This window comes from Diceros bicornis, chromosome 7 (assembly GCF_020826845.1).
Source record: "Diceros bicornis minor isolate mBicDic1 chromosome 7, mDicBic1.mat.cur, whole genome shotgun sequence".
In the NCBI taxonomy this organism is placed as follows: domain Eukaryota; kingdom Metazoa; phylum Chordata; class Mammalia; order Perissodactyla; family Rhinocerotidae; genus Diceros; species Diceros bicornis.
The window spans coordinates 24,441,383-24,459,780 of NC_080746.1; the positions used below are offsets into that span (position 1 = coordinate 24,441,383).

The 18,398-nt window shown below is 39.6% G+C and overlaps 1 protein-coding gene across 5 annotated transcripts in view; it reads left to right on the forward strand.

Annotated features, from left to right (window-relative positions):
- Window positions 1–14,247, forward strand: part of ALG9 (ALG9 alpha-1,2-mannosyltransferase) — an 88,689-nt gene extending 74,442 nt beyond the window's left edge. For 4 of the 5 annotated variants that reach the window (XM_058545237.1, XM_058545233.1, XM_058545236.1 and 1 more), the window contains one exon: window positions 13,427–13,644. In XM_058545237.1, coding sequence (XP_058401220.1) covers window positions 13,427–13,550 — 124 coding nt within the window. In that variant the 3' untranslated portion in view covers window positions 13,551–13,644. Of the gene's footprint in view, window positions 1–13,426 lie in introns of all 5 variants that reach the window. The other variant, XM_058545235.1, reaches the window with a different exon arrangement.
- Window positions 14,248–18,398: the final 4,151 nt, after the last annotated feature.

The window sequence follows — 18,398 nt, forward strand, 5'->3', positions numbered from 1 at the left end:
TAATACCTACTCTGAGATTCCCCAGAGAGGAGTGAAGGGAGAATGTTACAATAAATTACCAGCTCAATGGTGGGTTCCTTTCTAAGTGTGGTAAGAATGTTTGGTTGTGGGAATCTAGTGGGAAATGCCTCTCCAAGATGTTGAACTTGGCCTCCTGAGCAACAGGGCCTGTTTGTAGTTTTGGAAACAAGTTGAGAGGCCCTGCCACCGCTTCACACAGCCACTTTCTGCCACTTCTTTCCTCCTTCATTATAGGTCCCTTTTGTCTTGTTTCCTTTGTTTTCGCCTTTGGTTTTGGGATTGTGAGATTTTATTCTTCCCTATTTTGGAGCATATTAGCCTCCTCTAACTGAATTTTAGGTTTGCCTGATTAGGGGCTTGAGATAATTTGGGGAGACTTAAACAGGGCAGGATTTCAAAGCCCTGCAAATTTATAATTACAGGTGAAGAGTGGATGCAAGTAAGGAGTTAGAAGTTACCATCTTTGGCTGATGTGTGATAGGAGAGGGACTTTCCCAGGCAGAGGGCCTCCACTGTGCAAGGTGGGGCTGTGCTGATCATACCTGCTGTTTGTGTGGTTTCAGTGCCTGCGCAGGGTTCTCAGTGGCTGCTGGGCTTGAGCTTCTGCGGAGGATTTTCACTGAGACTAGGACTCTTCTTTTAGCCTCCAAGGAGAAGTGAATCCAGTAGCTGTGAGGCCTAAAGAGTCCATGGCACCTGTATCCGTTTTGGTCCTACGTGGTAGTCTGATTGGTGGCAGCCATTGCGTCCCCAACCCCTAACCCCAGCATAAGCAGAACTGTTTATTTCTGAAAGATAGTAAGAAGACCATTAGAGAATCACTGTAAAGGGCAAATTAGTTGGAAGTTCTTGTTACAGTTATTGCTGTGTAATAAATCATCCCAAACTTAGCAGTGTAAAAGGACAACAATTATTTATTATTGTTGCTCTCGTGGTTCTAGGGTTGACTGGGCTCAGCTAGGCAGTTCTTCAGCTACTCAAGGTTTTTATGCCTTGGCCATCAGATGGTGGTTCGGACCGGAGGCTCAAAGGCTTTCTCACATCTCTAGCGGTTGATGCTGGCTGTTGGCTAGATCTCAGCTGAGGCTGTCACCCAGAACACCTACATGTGGCTTCTCCATGTGGCCTGCACTTCTTCACAGCATGGTGGCTGGCTTCCAAGAGCTAGTATCTCAAGAGCTATATGGTTTTTTTATGACGTAGCCTTGAAATTCACCCAGTATCACTCCTGCCTCATTCTTTTCATTGAAAGCAAGCCAGTCGAATAGCCGTTGTACAAGTGGAGAGGAACTAGACATTCCCTGTTGATGGGAGGAGTGTCAAAGAATTTATGGACATGTTTTAAAACCATCACAGCTCTTTTGATGCCATTCCTCATCCAAATTGGATAATTTTTGAAATTTTTCTTTTTTAAAGAGATTTCTTGCAGAAGAGACATATGGCACACAAAATAGTCCAGCAGGCTGTTTCCATCTGCAGCTTCTTGCTACCCAGGTGGAGAGGGAGACTATATCCCATGGCAGAATTTAGTTGCAGGCCAACAGTTTGACATACTTCAGATGGTGTTCAAATCCTTTGGGTAGAATTAGTTCTTCTACCTAACCAGTAATTGAAGTGCTCTTGTCTTTTCCCTCCGTGTCAGTCACAGTGGTGCCTCCAGCTTCTTCATCTATGCCAAGAATACTTTTTTGCTCATTGTATTCTTCAGTCATTGAGATCTGCTGACATTTTAAGAAGAATAAACCTTTTTGGTTTTTCTGAAGCTCAGAGTGTCTGCTTTTCATTGTCTAGAAAGAGACTGTGTACATACAGACCATCTGTGCTCCAAGTGCATGCTATAGAGACTCTCAAGTTTGAAGAGTATATGCAGTGTCTTAGGACTGCCACTGCTTTTAGCTAGTTTAGACCAAGAAGCTGTCATCATCAGAGGCCTTCGTTTTAAGTTCCTTGAGAGTTAGAACCACATCTCTTATTGATTCTTTACAACTCCTAGCACATAGTAGGGTCTCAGAAAATATTCATCAATTATTTGACATATTTCATGTTCTTAAAACTGGATTTATGCCAGAGTAAAAAGAAAAAGAAAAAAAGGTGAAATAAGGATTTCTTCAGAAGCTTTTCATGCCCTTATTTGGTAAAATAAAGATTGAGTGGCTAATTGGCTTCTATTTCCTTTCTCCTGAAATACTCCTTCTTAAAACCCAGGCACCACACTTTAAGGAAATCCAAAGGCCATGTGGAGAGAGGAGCCCCACATAAAGGAGACCTGAAGGCCTTTAGCGCTAGCTGAACTCTCAGCCCGTGGCCAGCCATGTGAGTGGCTTTTTAAACATTCCAGCCAACACCAAGTGAAACAGAAAACCATCAGTCAACCACAGATTTGAAAGAAATAATAAATTTTTTAAGCTAAAAAAAAAGAAAAAAGAAAAGATTGTTGTTATTTTAAAGTATACTCTTGTTGTTTCCTCTCTGTGCCAGAATCATCTTCTTGATGTGGCCTCTAGTGCTGCACACTATCTGTCACATAAATGTAACCCAAATGAGAGTCCAAAGAGCAGGGACAAACACCTTCTTGAACACTGTTTAGTGTCTTCTCTACAGGAATGTTGGGTGGATGGAGCACATAGTTCATATCAAAGTAGCTATCAGATGGAAAAAAGACTGGTGAAGAGCATTTCCCCAGCAGCTTTGGTGGGACTGAAGGTCAGGAAATGGCCAGTTGCCTAATGCCAATTCTTTCTCAATTCCCTCATTCTGAGTATTGGCTGAAGGTGACTGGTCAAAAGCTTATGATGTTGTGTCAGATAATTGGCCAGGGCCGTGAATCAATGAAATGGTTCACTCTGTACACCAGTGTTACAGTGTTGTGATTCCAATTTGTGCCTCAGCAAAGTTCCAAATCACACACAGCATGGATCTTTGGAGGTTGCTGCCAAATAGTCAAAACTGTGAATGTATTCATTGAATGTCAAGGGTCTATTGGACATGCCTACTGAAAATAAAGTGTCATTCTGGTCACATGGATAATGATGATTCAACAAATTTTGTGTAAACTGAAACCTGGAGAGGTTACTTAAACTTTTGCATCAATATTTTCTTTGCTAATATGAATTCCTTCCACATCTCATTTGTGGGCCTCTGCAGCCTCCCCTCCCCCACACACACTGCAGGCTCCTACTTTGCTCTGTCCCACCTGATGGCTTTAGGACTGAATTGTTTGGGAAGAGAAGAGAAAGAAGAGCTTCATATTATTTTTGATACTTTTTTTTTCCTTACAGAAGGTGAATATTGCCGGAAGCAAGAGAGGTAAACTAAATGCTCTGATTTAAAAGTCAGAATATAGTCATTCATTCATTCACAGAATAGTTATTGAGCATTTTCTGTGGCACTGTTCTAAAAGCTGGGGATACAGCAGTTAGATAAAGTTCTGTCTTCGAGGGACTGACGTTCTAGTGGAGTATAACATATAGCATGTAACTCATGTGTCCATTTCTCTTTTTTGAAAAAGAGATAAATGTCGCCTCTTGAGTACTTACTGACCGTTAAAGTAATGTACCTCACCCCATTTCCTGGTAAAGAATATTAAACAATAGTCACATTTTTGCTGCATACCAGCTTTTTGAGCAGTTCTTAAATTGCCTGATATGGGAGTGTAGGTTGACTATGGCTAAGATTAAGTCTTGAGGGAATTCTGAGATTCTCCTCAGAATGAAGATTACTGTGAAAGGCCAGTTCTGCGCTGACGATTGTAGAAAGTCTGTCATTGAAATGTGAACTAAGTGCAAGAGAGAGACCGGGACAGAGACGAAAAGAGAAAGAACTAGCTTAAAGAGAACTGTCAGTGGGCTTATACTGTAGGTTCACAGGGATATTAGTGTTTGGATGGATGTATAGATTAAAAAAAAAGAGAAAACCTGAGTAGTAGGATGTTTTCTTTTTAAAACGAAAAATTGAGCCGTCATTTCCATTGGTGCCTGTTGAACTGGCGACATCGGGGACTGGCAGCCAGTCTTCCATTGACATCAGCAAGAGCAGATTCAAATCACCACAGCAGAATGCTCCCTAGCCCTGATAAATAGGGCTGATAATTGAATTAGAAAACATTCTGAGCCATCAGCTAATTATTCTATTCGGGGAATTGCTTTGTCTATGTCTGTTTCATCCTTGAATTGCTTGAGTGACTTTCTCACTAGGAGGGGAAGTATTTCAGTTTCCATGATAGAAGCACATATTTTACTTCTTCCTAAATTATGCTGCCTGTGCTTCCTTAGAGGAATACTTTGGCATTTCACGTTATTACAGACTTTGCTGTATGAGTTTTGATAGGCATTCGTTTTATTCTAATTTGTGATACAGTCTGATCTTTATTTCCGTGTGTATGAATGTATGCGCACATGTTATTCCAGTGCTCAACTGCTCTTTTCTTCCACAAAGGCAAATAACCAATTTGATTTTTCTTTTTCCAGCAATAATACAATATAACAATTTAAAAGGCCGCAGTCATGCTTGACATATTAAAGCTGTTGATGGTAAAGAAATTAATCTAGAACAGCAGCTATAGTGTTAGAAATGAAGAATTCAAGCCAGCTTGTTCTTTTGGTTTAAAAAAAATGACAATCTTCCCATCCCAGCTCAGAGGTGTGTATATTGACTGTTTTCTCACTTTATCCTCTAGAAGAAATTATTGGCTTTAGAGGTTAAAGATAGATAATGCTATTAAAGATCACAAGCAAGAGAAAAGGAGGTTCATCTTTTAATAAGGATTTTTCTAGTACTAAGCTCCGATAATAGATTCTTCTTAGCTTTTCCTTATATTTAGTCCCCACCTTTTATGTGGTTTTTTTGTTCAGGCTTAACTAGAAATGCCTCCTTGCTTCCTGAACACATTTTCTAGAATCTGATGCTGAATTTCTTATGATTGTACACAGAGGAAGCATGGCAGAATCAGGATGCTTCTTGAATCTCTTGATGTATCCAAGTCAGACCCGTGCTTGTCCTTAGCAAGATGGTTATTCCAAACCATACCTTCAGTTGGATTTTGAATTCCTCACTGAGAGTAGGAACCCTTTTGTCCATTATTGTATTCCTGGCACTTAACTCATTGCTTGACATGGTGCTCAGTCACTTGTGGTTGAACTGAATTGAATTAAACTCAGATCTCATTTGTGTAAAATCCCTACCTTGCTGTCTTCATCAGTCCTTCTTTCCTTCCTTCCTTTCATCCATCCACCCAACATTTGTTTTTCAGCACTTGCTGTGTGCCAAACACTATGCTATTGGTAAATAAAACAGACCTGGTCCCAGAAATCTGGGAGTGGGAGTGGGGAGACAGACAAGAAACAAGTTAACCAACAAATAAATATAAAATTACAAATTGTAAAGAGTGTAATGCAGAAACACAAGAAGAAATCTCTCTCAGTGTGATTTCTCTCACTGTGAAGAGAGAAATCTCTTCTCTGAAAGAGATTCTTCTCTGAGAGAGTCTCTTCACTGAGAGAGATTAAGTGATAGAAGTGGAAACCTTGGGTTCCTAGGATAGTTGGAAGACCTCTCAAAGGTAACTCTTAAGATGAAGAATGAAAAATAAGATGGACTTATTCACGAGAAAAACAGGATGGAAGAGTTCCAGGCACAGAGGAAAAAGCATATGCAAAGGCCCTAGGGTAGGAAAAAACTTGTAATTTTGAGGAACTGAAAGGAGGCTGGTGTGGTGGGAGTGTAGTGGGCAAAGAGGAAAATAGCACAAAGTGAGGTGGGACAAGTAAGCAAGGGCTAGCTCTCCTTGGGCTCTGTAGGCCATGAGAAAGAGTTTGGATTTTATTCAGGCCATTGTCCAGTTGCTTCTGAGTGCACAGAACATTTAACCCAAGATGCCCATAGATTTGATTATGGATGGGCAAGTTGCTTTTCATGCTTAGTGTGCCTTGGAATGTTGTTGGATGGATAAAATGAAATCCAGGCATACCTTGAAGATATTGTAGGTTTGGTTCCAGACCACTGCACTGTAGCGAATATCTGAATGAAGCAAGTCACACAGATTTTTTGGTTTCTCAGTGCATATAAAAGTTATGTTTACACTATACTGTAGTCTGTTAAGTGCAATAGCATTATGTCTAAGAAAACAATGTACACACCTTAATTAAAAAATACTTTATTGGGGCCGGCCCGGTGGCACAAGTGGTTAAGTGTGCGTGCTCCGCTTTGGCGGCCTGGGGTTCACAGGTTCGGATCCTGGGCGAGCACTGACGCACCGTCTGTCAAGCCACGCTGTGGCGGCGTCCCATATAAAGTAGAGGAAGATGGGCATGGATGTTAGCTCAGGGCCAGTCTTCCTCAAGAAAAAAAAAAGGGGGAGGATTGGCATCAGATGTTAGCTCAGGGCTAGTCCTCCTCACAAAAACAAACAAACAAAAATACTTTATTGCTAAAAAATGCTAACCGTCATCTGAGCCTTCAGCAAGTCGTAATCTTTTTGCTAGTGGAGGGTCTTGCCTCGATGTTGATGGCTGCTGACTGCTCAGGGTGGTGGTTGCTGAAGGCTGGGATGGCTGTGGCAATTTCCTAAAACAAGACAACAGTGAAGTCTGGCACATTGATTGACTCTTCCTTTCACGAATGATTTCTCTGTAGCATGTGATGCTGTTTGACAACGTTTTACTCATAGTAGAACTTCTTTCAAAATTGGAGTCAGTCCTCTCGAATCCTGCCACTGCTTTATCAACTAAGTTTATGTAATATTCTAAATCCTTTGTTGTCATTTCAACAATCTTCACAGCATCTTCACCAGGAGTAGATTGCATCTCAAGAAACCACTTTCTTTGCTCATCCATAAGAAGCAACTCCTCATCCTTTGAAGTTTTATCATGAGATTGCAGTAATTCAGTCATATCTTCAAGCTCCACTTCTAATTCTAGTTCTCTTATTTACACTACATTTGCACTTAGTTCCTCCACTGAAGTCTTGAACCCCTCAAAATCATCCATGAGGTTTGGAATCAACTTCTTTCAAACTCCTGTTAATGTTGATATTTTGACCTCTTCTCATGAATCACAAGTGTTCTTAATAGCATCTAGAATGGTGAATTCTTTCCAGAAGGTTTTCAATTCACTTTGCCTGGATCCATCAGAGGAATCACTATCTATGGCAGCTATAGCCTTACGAAATGAATTTCTTAAATAATAAGACTTGAAAGTCAAAATTACTCTTTGATTCCTGGGCTGCAGAATGGATCTTGTGTTCGCAGGCACAAAAACAACATTAATCTCATTGTACATCTCCATCAGAGCTCTTGGGTGACCAGGTGCATTGTCAGTGAGCAGTAATATTTTGAAAGTAATTTTTTTTTCTGAGCAGTAGGTCTCAACAGTGGGCTTAAAATTTTCAGTAAACCATAATGTAAACAGATAGCCTGTCATCTCAGCTTTGTTGTTCCATTTATAGAGCATAGGAAGAGTAGATTTAGCATAATTCTTAAGGGCCCTAGGATTTGGGGGGGGGAGTAAATGAGCACTGGCTTCAGCTTAAAGTCACCATCTGCATTAGCCCCTAACAAGAGAGTCAGCCTGTCATTTGAAGCTTTGAAGCCAGGCATTGACTTCTCCTCTCTAGCTGTGAAAGTCCTAGATGGCATCTTCTTCCAATGTAAGGCTGTTTTGTCTACATTGAAAATCTGTTGTTTAGTGCAGCCACCTTCATGAATTATCTTAGCTAGATCTTCTGGATAACTTACTGCAGCTTCTGCATCTGCATTTAATGCTTCACCTTGCACTTTTATGTTATGGAGATGGCTTCTTTCCTTAGACCTCATGAACCAACCTCTCCTAGCTTCAGACTTTTCTTCTGCGGCTTCCTCACCTCTTTCAGCTTTCACAGAATTTAAGAGAGTTAGGGCCTGGTTCTGGATTAGGCTTTGGCTTAAGGGAATGTTGTGGCTAGTTTGATCTTCTATCCAGACCCCTAAAACTTTCTTCATATCGGCAATAAGGCTGTTTTGCTTTCTTATCATTCCTGTGTTCACTAAAGTAGCACTTTTAATTTCCTTCGAGAACTTTTCCTTTGCATTCACAACTTGGCTAACTGTTTGTCACAAGAGGCCTAGCTTTCAGCCTGTCTCGGCTTTCGACATGCCTTTTCACTAAGCTTAGTCATTTCTAGCTTTTGATTTAAAGAGAGAGACGTATGACTCTTCCTTCCGCTAGAACGCTTAGAGACCATTGTAAGATTATTAATTGGCCTAATTTCAATGTTGTTGTGTCTCAGGGAATAGGGAGGCCTGAGGAGAGGGAGAGAGATGCGGGAACGGCTGGTCAGTGGAGCAGTCAAAACACACACAACAGTTATCGATTAAGTTCGCCATCTTATGTGGGCATGGTTTGTGGCGCCCCCAAACAATTATAACAATAACATCAAAGATCACTGTAACAAATATAATATTAATGAAAAAGTTTGAAATATTATGAGAATTACCAAAATGTGACACAGAGACAGAAAGTGAGCAAAGGCAGTTGGAAAAATGGCGCCAACAGAATTGCTGGATGCAGGGTTACCACAAATCTTCAATTTATGAAAAACACAATGTCTACGAAGCACAATCAAGTGAAGTGCAAGAAAACGAGGTATGCCTGTAATGTATAGTAAATGCTTCTTCCACATCTGTGCAACTTTCAGTATTTGTTCTCTGTTCTGAATGTGTTTATCACTTTGAACTCTGTATCAGCTATTTAATATTTAGTATATGCTAAGTTATAGTTATGTATCATTCATATTCTGCCTCTCCCAACTAGGTTATTAGCTGTTTGAGACAGAGACATTTATGTCTTCAGGGCCAGCACACAAAGCCCTACACATAGTAAGCACATAGGTTTTTTTTGTTTGTTTTAAGGATTTGAGATTTCCTTTATTTTAAAATTTTTCTTCTGGTTTTTAAAAATTATTACAAGTTATATTTTGCCTACTTTTGTGTATGTTTGAAATTTTCTATTGTAACAAGTGGAAAACAAAGTAGGTTGTGAAAAAAATAACTAATGTGGTGTAAAGTACAAGATAAAAATCCTCTGGTCTAGGGGCCGGGCGGCCCGGTGGCGCAAGCGGTTAAGTGCGTGTGCTTCCCTGCGGCAGCCCGGGGTTCGCTGGTTTGGATCCCGGGCGCGCACTGACGCACCGCCTGGCAAGCCATGCTGTGGTGGCGTCCCATATAAAGTAGAGGAAGATGGGCACGGATGTTAGCCAAGGGCCAGTCTTCCTCAGCAAAAAAGAGGCGGGTTGGCATTGGATGTTACTTCAGAGCTGGTCTTCCTCACAAAACAAAACAAAACAAAACATCCTCTGCTCTATCATAGGAACTGCATAATTTTGGTTTAGTTAACACTGTAAAATTGCCTTTCCAAGTGGCTGTGCAGGTTTCCACTTTCACTGACAATATCTGTTTCCTGATTCCTTACCAGTGTTTGATACTGTCCGAGTTTTTAACTTTTGCAAACCTGATTATTTAAAAATTATATCTAGATTTACATTTCCCTGATTATTGATAAGATTAAACATTATTTCATATGTTTATTTGCTATTTACATTTCTTTTCTCTGTTCATATCCTTTGTCATTTTTTCCTGTTGAGTTGTTTGTCGTCTTATTGATTGTAGGAACACTTTAGATACTAATCCTCTGTGATATCTGTTGCAAATATTTTGTCCCTGTCTCCTTTATCTTTTTACCTTTGTTTCAGCTTGCCCTTTGCTTTAAAAAATAACACATAGTGGCCCTTCTTCTATTTCAGGGCAGTCAGTATTTTTGATGATGGTATGTCCCATGTATAGCCCAAGATAGTTTTCTGAAATGATCTTTTAGAGCTCCTTGGCATGATTTGTCAACATACCAGGAAAAATAGTCATCACCATTTACTGTCTTGACCCAATAGACCCTTTTTGTTTTTAATATTTTTCAATTATTTTATAAGTAACTTACAAAAATAATAATAAAAGGATAGTAAAAAACAACAACTTTATGTTATACCAAGCAAGGACTGAATTGACTGGAAATATATGCGACAATATTAATGAGGCTTTTACTGTGGAGTCAGTTGGAGTGGAAATTTTAATAATAATTTAAATGTAGCAACTCCAAATCTTTATTCCATACTCTCCTGATTTTGCATATACACACACACCTGAAATGGACACCTCTGAGTGCAACTAACTGGTCATCAGCTGTCATGCGTGAACCTGGCATATATCCATCTTTAAAATGCTGATTCCAGACTTCAGGTGTATCTATAATAAGCTCTAGTTTATTACTCCTGGTTCTTCTTGCACTCGCATTGTCAAAATGCAACACCTGAAGAATTTTTTTAAACCTTTAATGGCTCATAATTTTGTCAAAGAGAGGACAGCTATCTTCTTTGTTCCATAATTCAAACATTTTCATTTTTAGATTTATAAACAGCAATTAAAATGATCAATCCGTTGAATTTTTTTATTTATCATCTATATCCTTCTAGTCACCTTTGTATACTAACCTGCCTTCAGCATTTATCCACTTATGAACTGTATCAAATAAAATCTGGCACACAGACTTCATAAAAGATGAAAGAATATCGTCTTATGCCCTTTTAGCATAACAGGATGGTCCAGGTTCTTATTGCAAAATATTGCATGATGAAGCCCTTCTTGTTGAATGACTAACTGAATGAAAATACCTTATTTCCTTTTTGTTCTTAGAAATATATTGTTCACTCATCAATTCTTGAGTTTGAGAAAATTCGTCTAGTACAGTGTTATCTGAAGATTCATAGTCTGAAATTTTGCTTGTATAATCAGTTTTACCATCATCATTAGAGTCTTGAGTGCTGCTATTTGTCTCTTTGCATTCATCTTCTGATTTGTCTAATAATTGTGAAATGTCTTCCTCTGTCAGTTTTCTTCTCTTTGCCATTATGGACAGAAAATTTAAAAATTCTGAATTCTCAACTGTGTTCAATGAAAGCTAAAAGCAGACTACAGTGACAGTGTCTCAAGTTTTTATGTTATTGAAAGATGATACAATCCTTTGGGTAATACAGTAAAAAAATTGAAGGATAATGCAATAGTGATTATTTCACTTTTGCATCATCCTTTTCGGTGATTTTATCATTCTTCCTTTTTCTTATTATTTTAGTCTTTTTTTAAAAAAGCATAGTTGTAAATAATCCAAGATATAGGAAAAAATAAGACCACTAAGATCCTATAACAGAGGTTAAATTTATAAAAGGTTGCAATGGACCCATATGGTAACTGCAAGATAGAATGAGTTTTATTCTGTTTTTTAAAATACGTGTCATTTCTCTTTGTTCTTTAGAAGACTCTAGAAAGAATAAAATTATGAAATAAGAACCCTCCCAAATAGTAAGGAATTGTTCCAAAAACAAAGTCAAAAGCTAAAATTGGGACCAATGGACCTAATGTTATACCAAGGACTGAATTGACTGGAAATATATAGTGACAATATTAATGAGGCTTTTACTGTGGAGTCAACTGGAATGGAAATGATGCTTAATTAGTCTTAACCTATCTTTACTACACTTAAGCTTACAGGAGTTTGCTCCTGTTTACAGCTTTCTGTTCTGACCTTCCCCTTATCTGTGCAGCATGGACAGAAAGAATAAATTAACTTCTTTTTGACTGAGGTAGGTGCTTCTTCCTCCTGTTCATTTTGTTTGCAGGAGCCCTGCTTTATCTGGTGTGTCTCTCTTCTAAGCCTCTTTTCTCTATCAAAGCCCTTGAGCTGTTAGCTGTTGAAGTGAAGTGCATCTCTGTTGAGCACAGAGCATGCCAGCGCCCCAGTTGGGAAGAATCTCTAAGAGGTGTGTATGCCAAGCACGATATCATTGTGTGCAGGCATTGCAGGAGTCTGCCAAACCCAGGGGTAGGCTGCCAGTACAAATGCCACGTTGACATGACATTTACAAGTTTAGAGTCTGGAGAAGGACTGGCAATGGAGCACCCTTCAGCTACCTCATTTAGGGTGGCAATAACTGAGCCAACTTTTGATTTTTAGACTCTGAAATCACAGTCAAGAAGTAATACTTCATATAGAATTTGAAACTATCACTGCTGCTTTTTCTAGGAAGCGATGAATCCTGTTAGCCTGTTCCTGGAGTGCATGATAAACCATAGTGGTTAAGAGAACAGAATCTAGAATCAAATCTGGACTTGAATGAGGGCTCTATCACTTATTTTGTGACCCTAAGCAAGTTACTTGGTCATTATAAGCCTCAGTTTCCCATCTATAAAATAGGGATAATAATATCACTTTCCTCATGGGGTTATTAGATGGGTTAAATATTATCTTTAAAAGTGTAAGCAGTTTTCCCAGTGCCTGTCCAGTACTAAGTGTTCAATAAATGTGTGGTATCTTTTACATTCTTTTGAACCTCGTGAGAAATCCAGATTTTCAGCTGTTCCTATATTTTAGTAACAAGCAGATATATTATAATTTGCCAGGGACGTGTCATGACATGAGCTTGTGTGTAGACTCTCTCTTTGACTTAAGAATTGCCAGAACACTGTGCACAGGAAGCCCAGGACATAGTTTTCTTTACGTCTCTAGGAAAACTTAGAGCTGGAGTCGGGGTCATTTGAGCCTTTGGCATCTCTACAGTTTCTTAGATACAGAAACCATTTGGGTGTTAAGAGTTTATTTCAGTAATAGCAGTCCTTTGATTGGCCTGCAACTTTTCTCCAGCATATTCTAACGCAAAGTGAAAACCTAGAGCTATTTCGAAGGATATATTGTGGCTTTTTATGGACACTATCTTTTTGGTGTGGATAACAAGGTACTTGGTTTTGATTAGGTCTTTTATCATGATCTAGTAGTTAAATAACAGACTTTTCTGTGCTACTCGTATAAAATACAATCCCCACCATTTGTTGTTAGTGCTGTCGAGTCAATTCCAACTCCCAACGACCCTGTGTACAGCATAGCGGACCCCTGTCCGGTCTTCTTACGCCATCCTCACATCTTCCGGCGCTATATCAGACAATGCTCTGTGGCTATTCATAGACTTTTCATGGGCAATTTTTCAGAAGTGGATAGCCAGGTCCTTCTTCCTAGTCCATCTTAGTCTGGAAGGTCCACTGAAACCTGTCCACCGTGGGTGACCCTGCTGGTATTTGAAATACCGGTGGCATAGCTTTCAGCATCACAGCTACACATAGCCGCCACGGTGTGACAACTGACAGATGGGTGGCGTGGTTCCCTGACAGGGAAATAAACCCAGGCTGTGGCGGAGAGCACCAAATCTTAACCACTAGACCACCAGGGCTGGCTGTCCTCACCATTGCGCTTAGCTTATTTCCTTTAATTGTTTTCAATACCGTTAGTGAATTCTCTCAAATGATAAAATTCTGTCTTTTTTTTTCCCCCTCGTTTTTCAGATCTTCAAAGCTGCTGCGGGCGTTCTATGTCCCCTTCCTGTCAGATCAGTATACAGTGTATGCAAACTACACCATCCTCAAACCCCGGAAAGCAAAGCAAACCAGGAAGAAAAGCGGAGGTTAGCAACACGCCCGTGGCCCCAAAGGACAGCCATCGTGTTAACTAGTGACTCCACCGACGGGACTCCCTCCAGGTCTCGCCTGTACCATTTGTAATAAAGGCCGTCTGACACGAACACTGGAATCTGGGTGCTTTGGGCTAGTCAAAGTCAGTCACATTCACTTCTTGCCTGTGTCTCTGTTCTGCATGTCACCCTTTGGCAACTAGGCAGAAAAAGACCCTAAAGTGCACGTAGATATATTACACCACATCTCCTTCTTTTTCTTCTGTTCACTTATTTACTAGACCGGAGAAGAGCAGAACCAACTTACAGGAAGAATTGAAAATCCCTGAACTGGATGGCTGGGTTAAGCTGTTCTCCACACTCTGGCCTGGCATCCAAGAACTAGCAAGCCTCTCTTGGGCCATATGGGCTTCTCCACCAAAGCTGTTAGGAGTTTGGCAGCTCCTAGCAGACCTTCTTGTTCAAATCCCAGTGCTGAAAATGAGCACGCCCTAGTTGCCATCCTACATGTCCTTTTCACCTCCAGCAAGACTAAGCTTTTCTAAAGCACTTCACAGGACTAGGACCCTGTCCTGGAGATATCTCAGGAAAAAGGCAACCATGGGAGGAACTGTGACTAATTTCATTATATAGGATGCCTCTTGTTTTCATTTTATTTCCTTTACAACAAACTATAACTATATGATTTTTTTTTAAGTTTTAGCGTGCTATTTCTTGAATTCAAGACTTCCCTGGATAAAGGTATCAACAGACCAGACTATAACTATAGAGATATATTTGAATAAAAATTAATTCTATCAATTGATAGATTTAGATGATATCACATTTTTAACTAATGTATTCTGAGGCCATTTCTGAAGGAATTAATAATTTCCCTTTTTTAACAACCCTAGTGAAAAAGACAAGTATATATTTACAGCACTTATTTTTAGTTCTATCTGTTGCAAAGCACATCCTGCATGGGGTACTCCTTAGTCAAATAGGCAGTGATAAGGACCTAATTAAAATGTAATAAGTATGTACTATTACTTTACCTTACATACAGTATTTCGTAGTTTACAAAGCTCTTTCACATTATCTCATTTGATCCTCACAGTCACAGCATGAGGTAGACAAGGCAAGTGCTTTTATCCCCATTTTAAGGATGAAGAAACTGAGACTATGGGGGGAGGTAAAGTGACTTGCTCAAGGTCGCACAGCCAGTAATAGTGCTAGGCCTAGAACCTAGGTTGCCTAACTTCTCATCTAGTGCTCTCCCATACTTTTTCACTTGACTGTGAAAACATTACTTGAAAGAATGATGAGGTCGGCCAGAGACCTGATTGATAATGTAACTTTCTATTTTAAGGAAGAATTTTATCTGTATTTCTTTGAGTTTTTTGGAGTCTCCAGTCTGCCTGTTGGTAAACCATCACAGCAGTGCTCCGTAATGCAGCCGGCCTGTGGCAGGAAAGTCGTGCTCCTTTGCAGCCACACAGGATCTCCTGTCAGTAACATATCAATAGTCAATCTGGGGTCACATTATAGATGCCTTATTTCCGTAAGGGTAATTGTGTCTGGTCTCTGCAAATAAGATGAATCTGTTTTTCAGAGTTTCCATCTTTCATTTTTCAAAGAGAAAAATAGCAGCTGATCCCAAGAGAGGAGAAAATGGCTAGTCACCATATAAAAAGTCTCCTCTTTGGGATCCCCTCTAAAGGAGTATCTGGGACAGGGTTGAAGCACTGGAGAGGCAATAGGTCTAGACAGAATAGAATGATAACTAGAGAGGGAGGATAAACTGGGGTCCCACTTGCTGTTGTAAAGATTTCTGACATTTAATTCTCAATACTTGATTCATGTTTTCCAAGGCAAGTAGTGGCACATGTGGTCTGACTACAGCATAGAGAATTTTCAGTGAAATATCTTGCCATTCCTGCAGTAATAGTGTATTGTCCCTCACGGTGGCTAAAGTCTTCTACTTTTTGCAGAGATAAATAAGAGTCCAGTAATGGAAGTCCATGATGAGTGGCTTCTTTCTAGTCAAAGTGGTACAATGCTGATCTATTTTATCATCTTGCATGTTAAAAAAAAGCCTTCTGAGCAAAAACGTATTGTAATATAGCACAAAAAAGGTCACGATTGATCCAGGGATTCCTTGGAAATATCAGTTCCTATCCCTTTTAAAATCTGATTTTGTTTTTTTCTGTTCTATGTATATTTATAGTGAGAGCACAATAAATTGCAGAACACGGTGCCAAATGCTATAGGTAAGGGATACAAAAGTGAATGGTTTTTGTTGCGAAAGTGTTTTTCATGTGATATTATATAAGCGCATTAAAAAAATCTCTGTTTTCAGCAATACAGGTAGGTTAGCTTTGCCTGGGAAAACGAGTTTAAAAACACCTGGTCAGAGTAGCATTTCTCCTCCAGAGAATCAGTTCATCATGAGCTGACTGCTCTGCTCCCTGAAAGGATAAAGTGTCTGAGGTACTTACTTCTCCACAGATTGTTGAGTATCAAGGAATGAAGGACTACAGATTATTTGTAATAACCTTTGATTATGGAGCTTAGTGAGGGAGTGGGTGTACTTGGCAATTCCAGGGCCCTCTGATCTCTAGATCTTAAGCAGCCGTATCTGAACCCAGATCTTACAACACTGAGTCCCATTATTGAACCAGACTGTGTAGGAGGCATCTATTATCAAAGTTTACCTGTCACCTGTAGGTGTCTTCTGATAAGAAAGAAGATCCGTCATTTTAATCTCTTGGGATAATCACAGAAAATCAAAGCCCATACTCTTTATTACTGAATTCAAGTTTAAAGAGATTCTTTGTTTTAAATTAAGGTGGTTCTTGATCCCAGCCATTAATTTGGTCATTTTTCCTAGTTTGGAGTTCTGGGAAATAACCTTGAAAACCCCATGTGATTCTGCAGCGTTAGGTCTGGAGTGACCGTTTGGACAAAGCACCAATGGCAATCCTTTATTGTGTTTTGCATTTCATGGGATTTGTTGACATTAGAATTCACTGTGATGGTGCTGTCTTCTGACCAGCGTCAGGCAGCTCTGCTTTTAATTTGGTTAATTTAATTCTCTCTGAAGAGGGAAAAGAGGCAACAATTTAATCTTTGCCTCCACAGGCATATTAAAGCTCCTGTGTTAATTCGTTCTTGCGCTCCGATGTTAAATGCCTTGGGTAAATGGATAAATGGACATGTGCTTAGCTTTAATTTTTTTGCAACAGAAAGATCAAACTTCCGTATGGCATTGTTAGGTTTCAGAGGCTTTCTGGTGTTTTGGTAAATCTAGATGACTGTTGCCTTTAATTTTTCCAATATTTATAACCGTGTGATTCATGCTACAAATGAAATCAGGAAGCAGTACAGTATGGAAGCAAGAGTATTGCCCAATTCATTTGTCTTCCTGATACATGTACTTTATTTCATGTGTCAGTGTTTACATTACATACTTGTATTTTCTGTGAAAGAAAAAGTTAAATAAATCTTGGCAGTTTGATTTTCCTTTTCTTAAGGTGGTATTTTCTCTTTTGCTTTTAGCTTTTAAGTCTTTGGTGGAGATTGGAAACTGAAGGAGCTTAGCTCCTTCCATCTCCCCCACTACCACCCTTCAGTGTATAGACCTGTCTTCTACAGGCCAAATAGCCCAAAATGTTGATTCTGAAAACGCTGGGAAGAAGTCTTTGGGAAACCCAGTGAGGGTTAGTTTTATTTTACTTGTGGAAAAACCAAGCACAGTAGGAATTACTCAATGTGTCAAAGTTGTGCCTAAAAGATAGTTTCGGGGTCCATCTTAGGTTTTTGGATTAAGAATCTCTGGACTGTGAGAGTCTTAATATTCATAGAAATGAGTATCTAGTAATGTCTCACATTTAGGTTGTCCCCATTTGGCAGAGGCTGTCAGGAGCAGTAAAACTTTTTTGTGAATGAATTCCTAACGTCATTCCTATACTTTGCACCTTATAACCAGTAGCTCTAGTAGCCGTCTGGTTTTAAAACATCCATTCATTATCAGTTTTCTTCCCATGGGACCCAAAATCCCCATGAAACTTGGTTTGATTCATTTCTCGCAAGTTATTTTAGAATATCTTTCCATATCCAAGAGCACGGAATATTAATTTCTCGCAAGTTATTTTAGAGAAAGATGCTTTATTATATAATTCCAGGAGGAGCAGTCCACAGCCTTAGTGAATTTCTTTTCTTATGTCTAGAAGGTCATCCTTCTCTCTGTTTGCTACTCTTACTTTGAGGGTCAGCTCGAGTCTCCTCTCCTCTATGAAGCCTATTTACACTTCAGACTCCTGCGATTACTTCCTTTCCTGAACCCTCTTGAGTACCTAGTGTCTTTACTAATGGCGTAGAACCTTAACATGTAACCCCTGACACCTGTCTCTCACGGACATTTTTGGCACTTCTAGGAACAAAGACCATGTCACACTTCTCTGTATTCCCAGTGCTCCACACAGTTCCCTGATCATTTTGGTACTGTACATGTTTATTGACAATGAAGACAGTAAAAAGAAACCTGCAACTAATAAACAGCTGTTGCTTTCAATTTAGCAGATTTTTAGACACAGAAAATACAGCAAGTCCTAAGTCCTGTAGTACTCAAAGGGCAATTTGGAAGATGTGAGTGAGGCTCAATATTGTATATATTTTAGGAATTTTCCTGAAGTACACAGGCTTTCACACAAAGATAGATTCCTCAGAGTACCTTCTAAAAAGAGATTGGGTACCTTTATTGATTTTTTTTTTTCCTGAAGAAGATTAGCCCTGAGTTAATATCTGTGCCAGTCTTCGTCTATCTGGTATGTGGGTCGCCACCACAGCATGGCTGATGAGTGGTGTAG